The 10204-nt window shown below is 42.0% G+C and overlaps 1 protein-coding gene across 1 annotated transcript; it reads left to right on the top strand.

Annotated features, from left to right (window-relative positions):
* Positions 1-8693, top strand: LOC306796119 (NXPE family member 3-like; the record flags this gene model as incomplete). Its single annotated transcript, XM_079294894.1, has 7 exons — positions 1-57; positions 3743-3887; positions 4553-4996; positions 5893-6188; positions 7539-7609; positions 7856-8059; positions 8143-8693. The coding sequence occupies exons 2-7, from the start codon at positions 3786-3788 to the stop codon at positions 8691-8693; spliced, it is 1668 nt and encodes a 555-aa protein (XP_079151020.1). The 5' UTR covers positions 1-57; positions 3743-3785.
* Positions 8694-10204: the final 1511 nt, after the last annotated feature.

Genomic DNA, 10204 nt, shown 5'->3' with positions numbered 1-10204 from the left:
GATAAAGTGACGGATCACACTGTGATGAACAGAATCTCCAAATGAATCTCTGCTGAGGTAAGACACATGAAACGCTGAAACAAAGTACATATGAAGTTTAATTTATCATGAATCAGCATCAGTTACCGTTCTAATATACTGTATTTGTGACATTTAATTTTACTTCTACTACTTCTGTTATATGTTACTTCATACTTCTGCTCCGCTACATGTCAGAGGGAAATTTGTACTTTGTACATTACATTACATTTACTCAACTGTAGTTATTGGATACTTTGTTGATTTAAGATTTACATAAAGTTAAAGATGTATGACCAGTTTATAGAATCATGCATTCAAAACTTGATGGAAGTAAAAGTGCAAAAGTATTATCATCAAAATATACCTCAAGTACCTCAAGCAAAGATGCTCATAATGCAGAAGGCCCATTTTAGAATAATATATTATTATATTATATGTTCCCCAAGTTCATACTGCAGTGTCTGAAAGCTGAACTAAATTCATCTTCATCTTGTGTTTCTTGTTCTCTTGTGTTTGCACATTGCTGTAGAAACAGTTTTTATAACAGGATATTTCAATGTGAACACTGAGCAGAGTATTGACGAGATTTGGGATTTACGAAGTCTATTCGGTCAGATTGTCTGGTTTCTTTGACACCATGGCTGTAGTCTTTACTATGAACCTGTAACCTGAGATCCAGTAGAGCTGAGAGAGATTTGAAGCACGAGACAAACCAGTCTGACGTCAGTCTGTTTGTCCTCATCTGCCCTCAAATCTCTAATCAGACATTTCATCAGTACTGTCTCACCTTCACATTCACAAGGAGAGGGAGGACTGTGTGCTACAGACGTGCGTAGTCAGCTGTGAATCAGCTGATGAAATTATCATCATCGGTTGTAGAAATCCAAGATCACATCAAATAGCATGAAATAATGGCACAATAGAGCGACAGCGATAATATCTTCTAATACTGTGCATATATCACCAAGTACAGTTTCAGTTTTTATCTAGTTTTTGAGTGTTAAATCGCTGCAGTGACCATAGATGTGCTGTCAGCCGCACAGAGCGCAATGGAGACGCCGCGGTGGTCCACATGGCTTCTCCAGTCACCTCACCACCACAGGTAGCTGTCTTACTGATGGCTGTCATTTTCAAGCGTCATTCAAATGAAGAGAGGCGGTGGGCTTTTTAGGAAATAAATACCTCGGTGACCTCATACCTGGCATCAGGTTAGGGCAGTGGTTCTCAAACTGTGAATGGCGGTGGTATTACAGGTGGGGCGCAGGGGGAAATGCAGAATTTTTGCATTTAAAAACTTTTTTCTTTTTTTAAAAAAGTAATTCATAAATACATGGCGAAATGCCTGTACTTTCGTGTAAATGTTTACGTAACGCCGTTAACAGGTTACGCTTGCGCATGCGCGACGGCCATGATCCTTGGCGACTCACATGTGTGGCTTAGTGTTCCAAATGAAGAGACATTTGGCAGGCGGGAACAGAAAAGCAACCGCAAGCGATGCATCTGAGACGAACAGCAAGCAGCCAAGAAGAACATATGATGAAGCCTCTCTTGCTCTGGGTTTCACAGTGAACGCGGTAGGAGATGAGGAGAGACCAGTCTGTGATTTATGTCTGAAAACTAGCTGCGGATAGTATGAAACTTGTTTTGTTTAGTTTTTCACAGGTTGCACTTTATTGTTGTCTTAAAAAGATGTTTTGTGCAAAACAGGTCAATTGCAGCCAATTGCAATAAGCTATTTTTTGCCAAATTGTAGTTCTTTTTTGCACAGATATAACTTTATTTGCATTGTTCTAATAAAGTGATTGCACATTTGATCTGTTTTTGTCTGATGGAGCAATCTGGTTTACATAAAAGTGATTGCAATTTTCTTTATTCTATTATTTGAAAAAGCACAGATGGAGGAGTCACAAAATGTTGTTTCAATACAAATTCAACATAGACCATTTTGTTACAATTTTGTTGGGGCGGTGGGGCATGAACATTTTTCTTCTTCCAAAGTGGGGCGCGACAGAAAAAGTTTGAGAACCACTGGGTTAGGGGAACAAAAGGCCAGTACAGGGGAGAAACGGAGCAGAGAGGAGAAGAAGACTAAGCCCGGTAAGTCGGCTAGCGGCCCGGCTGTTTTAGTTTCGTGATAGAGTTAACTGATCGAGCTCTGGAAGGAGCTACGTTTTCTGTTGTTTTGTGTTGGTTGAGGTTTGTTGGATTAAAAACCCTTAAAAACCTGCAGTACTGACTCTGCCTGTGATTGCTGCGCTGCCACTAATTTCTGTCCTCCGTGCCTTCCTGTTACAATTGGTGGAGACGATTCGTTCTCCCAAAATATTGGGAGGGACGCGTCCATACTGTGCATATGCCTCCACCCTTGGGACTAATGCTTTAGATAAAAAATATTTAATTCAATCAAACACTGGTTAAAATAGGACTGATTATAAGACCTACATTTCGGGCCTAAATCAGTCTGCATCATTCTATGAATGAATGTCGGTGACTCACACAGTATCTGCTTTCTACAGCTGCTTTATAGGCTACTGTATGAAAAGCTCCTTCAGTTGATGAAGTCCCTGCAGCATCTGAGGGCACAAATATTTTTGATAAATCCGTGAGAAGTACTGCGCAGAACAAAGTGCCATCAGCACGGGCGTTCACTGTGTTAACCTTCATTAAATAAATTCCATGAACACAAAAGGCTGATCAGCATAGGCTATGATCATACTGGTCGAACCGGTTATGACAAATATATTCTGCTTTTGCATGACGCTGTGGTCTGATTACATCAGCATCAGAGCCTTCCATCTTTCTTTTTTAGCAAAGGTTGCGCCTCGTGCTGTAGCCTTGAATCATATTATCTCTCTTTGTGGTGATGTGTGTATTGTGTTAATGTCGTGATGCTCTGAACCATCGAGACATGAGGTAAAGCTTTCAGTTTGCTGAGCTGTCATCATGTTTAATTGTGATTGCCACAGCTGTTTCAGAGCTATGCAACGCTTCAGATGGTAAAAATGCATCACTCCCACAGGTGTGTGCGCTCCATTGTTGTGTTTAGTTTCTATGTTTAGTTAGATGTAGCCTACATTACAGATTTTTTGGGTCGTTGTTTTTTTTGTTACCTGACATCTTTTGCGATATCTCATCAAACTAGCGAGATCTTGTAACTGTACTGCTCTTTTTTCTTTTTCTTCAACAGTTGATTTTTTGTTTTCTTCTCCATGTCCCCTCCGCAAGATCCTTTTCAGGAACACATACAATCAACACTGCAGTTATTAGTCATAGTAATCATGTCAAAGAACTGAAAATAAAACTTGTCCAGATTTGAACAACTGTGAAAAACTGTAGTAAGCAGAAGGACACGAGCACCTCTGATCTGTATCGTGAGAGTGAAAACAGATATTTGTTTGAAGGGTTACTTTGCAGAGTGTGATGTGGATTACAAAGGACTGAATGATGTTGCAAAGTGTACATGATAGAATGGATCATGTTGAACAGCAAGAGAGGGGATGCTGTCTTTGGTTGTGGTCTTGGTTGACGGATGATCAATCAAAGGAGTTTCCTGGGTGACTGGATTTAGTTTGGTCCTAAAGATTGAAAGCTGAACATGTCACACTATTAGTATAGAGAGGGAGGATTTCACAACTGAGTTCAGATTTAAACAAGTAATATTCTTCAGCATTACAAAGTGTCAATAACCATTTGTTTTTTTATATATATTTTCTCAATCCAGTACCAAAGTAACTGATGCTGAAGGTGAAGACCAATCACTGATCATGAAGGCCACATTTTGTACAAGAAGGGAGTTCTGCGCCCTCTTCCTCTTCCTGAATGTCTTTGTCTTAATCTCTGTGCTACGTCACATGGACATTCTGGAGGTGAGAACTTCGTTTTAGTGGGATCGTGTGAAGGGGGGACCCTGTTTGAAATGTTGAATATTAGTCAGGTTTTTGGATATTGTTTTAAAATGTGTGTTTTAATGGTCTTCATTGCAAATAAATACAATTTGAGTTCAATTGTATTTTCCCTCTCAATCCTGCACCTTGGCTTGTTGACAGCAGCAGCTCCTGTAGTTAAAGGATAAAGCTGGCAGTATTCTATACTTTAGAGCAAACCTCCATGTGTTACAACCCACTGGTTCCCATTCGTTCTTACTGAGACATACATCTCAACAAACGGGTCAGAAGTATAGTTATTAAAAAGCCCCATGAAAGTTTTTGTAACAGGTTCTATTTTCTGCCTTTTTTTGCATCTGTCAGAGTTGTATCTCTGACTGAATATCCCAAAACATGAATTTCAGTGAACAAAACTTTGAAATCACACGAAAAAACAATCTTTGAATTTAACGTTCACTTTCTTGCCTTGTGTAAAACAGAAAGCAAGATTATCTTGAAACTTTCCCCCTGGGTTAATGTTGAGAACAGTTGTTAGCAACCCTCCAAATAATATTCAAATCTTGGCCCTTTTACTTTATTTGGTTCATTTATTTTCAGTGCATGTCTTTGATGTATCTTTGACACCATCTCTCTCCACCCACTGCCAGTTTCAGCCTAAATTCAACTCCACCATCATCATGCCGAGAGTCTCCACTCACCCGAACGAGATTCACAGCTTCTGCACCTTCCAGCCACTGTCCCCTGAGGACGCTCTGGAGGAATATCTCATACTCGACTCCACTGCTTGGCCTGAAACTCCACTTTTGCCAGCTCCTATTTCCCTGCAGCAGACCAGTGATCCAGCCCACAGCACCTTCATCATTCTACCAGGGAGGAAAGGGGGAGAGTGGCATGTAGGGGATCAGCTGGAGGTCATGATACAAACCTCTGACTTCCAGGGTCGTCCCAAGAAGTCTGGGGGGGACTTCCTACTCGCCAGTCTGCACAACCAGACGCTTGAAGCAGGTGTGGCTGGGCAAGTGGTGGATCATCTGAATGGGAGCTACTCTGCTGTCTTCTCTTTACTCTGGGAAGGAGACGCACAGGTTGAGGTGATGCTAAAAACTCCCATCACAATCACATTTATGGTTCTGTGTGTAGGATTTAGTGGCATCTAGTGGTGAGGTTGCGCATTGCAACCAGCTGAATACACCTCTGCTCACTCGGTCCTTCCAATCATAGCGTAGCGTCTGCCAGCTCCGATCACGGTCTGACAACTATTTGGCTGTCGTGCAATATTTTCAGATTTTTCTCCATTTTAGGCTGGTTTCGTGGATTTGGAGCGAGTCATGATTAAACATTTCGAGGTAGTGATACTCGTAAGCCAAATATATACATTTCTAAAATGTTAAGTTTCTTCATAAAAAGCTGTGGAGCCTTTACAGGAGTGTTCTTGCTTCATTTGTCTTTCCCAAGGCCAGGTGATCTGGTGGTTATATTTTACACTGTGATCTGTGGGCTTTAGCCTCTCCTTTTCTGTTTAACTTGTTGTCATTGCTTTAAAAAAAAATTGTATTTCGATAATAATTCTTCAGGGACAGTGTGGGCTCAATGGTTGATTTTAGCAATGGGTCAATTGTACACAGAAGGCACCAACAGAAAATAATAATTCATCAGCCTTTTAAAGTGCAGTTTTCTGCTGATACTCAGTCAATATCGCATTATTTTGTAATGCGATTGTCACTAAATCCTACACACTACAATTTATCTTCTAAATGATTGATCACTAAGCCAGCCCTCCCTTGGTTACTGTTGTTATGCCGGTTAACGTTCACTTTTCGTACTGCACATATGCAGCTTATAATGGTAACAGTGGCCAATTTAACACTCAAAAATGTAAGTCTATTTATAAACAACGGGACTTTTTCATTTCAGACAAAAGCAATGTGTCATTTTTAGGCACGAGTTGTAGCTTTCTATTGAAAACTCTGGTTCTCTTTCCAATCAGGTGATGCTGGTTCACCATAGTGAGGGCATCTCAGTGCTGAACAGGCTGACCAGAGAACAGCCTGACAGGATTTACTTCAAAAGCCTCTTCCGCTCAGGCTCACTCTCTGAAACCACCCTCTGTAACGTCTGCTTACGGCCAACAAAGCAGCCACTGTGTAACTACACTGACCTCCGTACAGGTGAGCCTTGGTTCTGCTACAAGCCGAAGAACATGAGCTGTGATGCCAGGATCAACCACCATATGGGAGGATACACAAACAATCTCAAGGCCAAGGAGAAGGACCTCTTTAAAAGGTGAAGGAGCAGAGAGACAAAGACAGGCATAGAAGTTTGTTACCACAGGCAGTATTATTGACCCTAAATATCTTGAGATGTAAAGAAAATACAAATACTACTTGACTTTCATTTTCAACATTGGGTTGTATTTTCTGTTATTAATTTACTTTTCATCACCTCTGCCAGAATAATCATGTGATTGGTCTTGTTTGTGCATGCGTCCGTTTGTCCTTGAGTGAGTGTGCACCTCTGCATCTGTCCACGGCTAATCTCGCATTCTGATGCAGCGAACTGCATAAACTCTTGTGTGCCCAGTTATGACTGCATGCTCCTGGACCTCTCATGGTTGCATTGACTCATGCTTTCTCAAAACACTTTTTACAGCCTGTTTAACACTGCCAGTGACTTACTACTCTTAACTGGCCACTGGTCAGTCGGGACCGCTTGTACCGGTAATAAGAGTGCTTATCTGGTCCCTTGTATCTGCTACTCTGCACCCACAGTGTTGGGATTTGAGTTGTGTTTGGCTTACAGCTAACATTACTACCAGTACACAAACTGCTGCGTACCTCTTGGTCACTGCTTTGCAGCTCACTTTCATTGTTTTGGATGATGTGTTTGGCTAACGCCCAGTGGAACTACCAGTACACAAGCTAAACAGGCAACTGATGATGTGGGGTTAGCCAATTGTGGGTTGTATTCCTTCAATGACACAATCCAACACTGGTCATTCCAGACACACCAGGCGGAGAACTTCCCTCGACTGAGTGCACCTTTCTAGTTGTAAATGTATACATTTTATTTTGGATGTGGTCTTTTGAGAAACACACATTATTATTTTCTGCCAATTGGGGGGCAGCAAAACAAGCTGTTGACATATGAACACCTTATAAAGTTGATATGACTAAAGTGTGAGCAAACACTGGACGATTTAAATATATAGAAGACATGGAGAAACATTAACATTTATTTGGAGTTGTGTTAATTGGTACCTGCAAGACCGTCAAACCAAAACAATGAGCTGAAAGATGCTACAATGTTCCGTAGAGCTGAGGGAACTGCAAAGTCAGGGAAGAATTATCTGTGTCTTAATCAGTGCGAGCGACATACAGTGCAGCAGATTGCTCATAGTCATTGACCCATTTGCTTATTTGAAAAAATGTAGAAGTGCAGATTTAACTCGCAAAATAGATTTTTAGGGATTGAGTTTTGTGGGATATTGAATGAACTTTCAAGCCGTTTTTTCCCATTTTACGACTGGATCTTTCTAGTTTTAATTGTATTTAATGATTTCAAATGTTGTTCCCCTTTACTTTTATTTGAGTTGTTGTATGTTTAAGACCTTTTTATCTGTGCTTTTTTCTTCAGTGGTGTTAACATGAAAGTCTCCATTCAGGCTTCAGGACCTTCCAATGTCACTGTGTTGCCAAAACTGGAAGGTACAACAAGATTTTACTGCTGACGATAACAACAATAATTCAAAACTGAATGTCCGACAGACAATAAAAGAATGCTGGGAGCATGGAGCACTAGGCTAAAAGTTGATGAATGTTGCTCTTCCTGTTAGCAGTGTATGTAGTCTCTCAGGAGTAAGGACAGTCCATCAAAGCTTCATACAATCACTCTATACCTTGGTTTTTGTTTTTTTTATGGGATAAATCCACCGTATTATTTAACTTCCTCAGGTCAGCTAAAGGAGAAGAGCAGCACTGTGACATCTGGACCCTCTGGTTACTACTACCAGGGTGTGTGGCGAGCACTAGGTGGCACCACAGTCCGCAAATTCAGCGCGTCTGCCATCAGTCAGTGTCTGAAAGGCAAGGTGGTCCACATGTATGGAGACTCCACCATCAGGCAGTGGTTTGACTTCCTCAACGAGGCTCTACCAGGTAGCTGATCCACAGGGATTTCTGGCAACAAATGATTTTTTTTCCCACTGCAGCTTAATGTGTTCCCCCTGTCATACTTTCAGGTCTTAAGAAGTTTGACCTGCACAGCGTGGAGAGAAGTGGACCTCACATGTCCTTGGACTATGTAAACAACATCTTGGTGACGTACCGCTGCCACGGTCCTCCTATCCGTTTTGCCGTCCCAACTAGAGAACTCCGTTACATTGCCAATGAACTAGATGACTTAGAAGGAGGCAACAACATCGTTGTAGTCCTTGGCATCTGGTCTCACCTCGGCTCTTTCCCCATGGAGATCTACATCAGGAGGCTACAGAGCATCCGCAGGGCGGTGGTGCGGCTGCTGGACAGGGCTCCAGGCACGCTGATCGTCATCCGGACCGCAAACTCCAAAGCCTTGACGTTATATGAGACGATTACCAACAGCGACTGGTACTCGCTGCAGCGTGATAAGGTGCTCAGAGCCATGTTCAAAGGACTGAATGTTCATCTGATTGATGCCTGGGAAATGAACCTGGCCCACCACCTGCCGCATAACATCCACCCACCACCTCCCATTATTAGGAATATGATAAACCATCTATTGTCCTACATATGTCCTCAAAATGGCAACTAGATGTTTGTGTCTTGGGGGAGAGGAATGTGGATTTAAGCACACATTGAGTTTACATGTTATCTCTGAGTTTCCACCAAGTTCTACATTATTCCAACTCTCACGTGACATCACAATAATCCAGCTGCTGTGCAAGGTAACAGCTAGCCTAGCTATGTTAAAAGGTAACAGCTAGCCTAGCTATGTTTAAAGGTAACAGCTAGCCTAGCTATGTTGAAAGGTAACAGCTAGCCTAGCTATGTTGAAAGGTAACAGCTAGCCTAGCTATGTTTAAAGGTAACAGCTAGCCTGGCTATGTTGAAAGGTAACAGCTAGCCTAGCTACGTTGAAAGGTAACAAAATCCAGCTTCCAGCACTTCTTAAACCCACTAATTAACACTGTATATCTCCTTTTGATTTGCTTTCTGAGTACAGCCACCTTTAAATTCTTTCTGACCGTGACTTTAACAAAACCTGTATATCTGGTTCAACATAATATATACTCGATACTGTTGTTGTCTCTTGTGTCATCATATACTGAATGCAAGCAAAACTACAGAGCAAAATCACACTCGTTCTGATTGAACCAATCTATGAACGGTCTGAAACAATGGGCCCAAATGGGCCCCAAAACAATTTGCCGCGCAAAGCGCACACAAACTGGCCCCTCTCCTTGGGGCTAAGCCCCCCCTTTCTTTCAATCCTAGAAACGCCCCTGGCTGAAGGTATTGATCCCATGTTGTATCTTTTGGAACCACAGAAACGGTACGGCGGGCCCCACGTGGTTCAGAGCCGCTCCCCCAGCATCCACCCACCATCGAGGGTGCCGAAATAACGTCAAATGTCCACATGATGGCAGTACTGCACCTTTTTCATTTATCTTTCCTTGGTGAGAGCGGAGCAGCAGAGGCTTCTGACTGCAGTTAATCAAACGTGCCTAAAGGGTCATTTACAGGATTAAATACTGCTGCACTCCATCATATTGTTGCAACTTTTGGGGGATGGAAGAAATGATCGCATATTAGTCTTTTGTGAACGTCTTGCATTTGGTGATGTCTCGGTGGGAAATTATCACTGCTCAATTATTAATCCAATGCCATTTATTACTTATTCATTTCCATTTCAATGCAGCAATTCACTAATTGCAGCTGGACTTTTCTACATTATTTTACGTCACACTTCATAAATTAGTGATTGTCTTTAGGCGTGTGACAAAATCGGAATAATTCAGTTCAATGCATCATTATTCTACAAATGTCCAAATGAGCCTTGACGTATCATGATCGCGCAGATCGTTGGTTTCGTTTCGACATTAGTGCTTTTCCACATCTAATCACAGCGTTATTGATGATCACATCGAGCTTCAATTTGGAGGCGATAACAGAAGCAACGCGCCCTTCTTTTTGCACCGGTGATGTTCAAGTGAACAAGTGACATCTGCATATGACACACGTGCTTTGACGGTAATCGGGATACTGTAACGCGTTAGCGGCGGAGGTAGCGGCGTAGCGCTGTGCGCTCCGGAGTCTCCATAA

The sequence above is a fragment of the Melanostigma gelatinosum genome, assembly GCF_949748355.1.
Source record: "Melanostigma gelatinosum genome assembly, chromosome: 22".
Classification (NCBI taxonomy): Eukaryota; Metazoa; Chordata; class Actinopteri; order Perciformes; family Zoarcidae; genus Melanostigma; species Melanostigma gelatinosum.
Note: the sequence above shows the minus strand (reverse complement) of the source record. Positions and strands in the feature narration are given on the sequence as shown.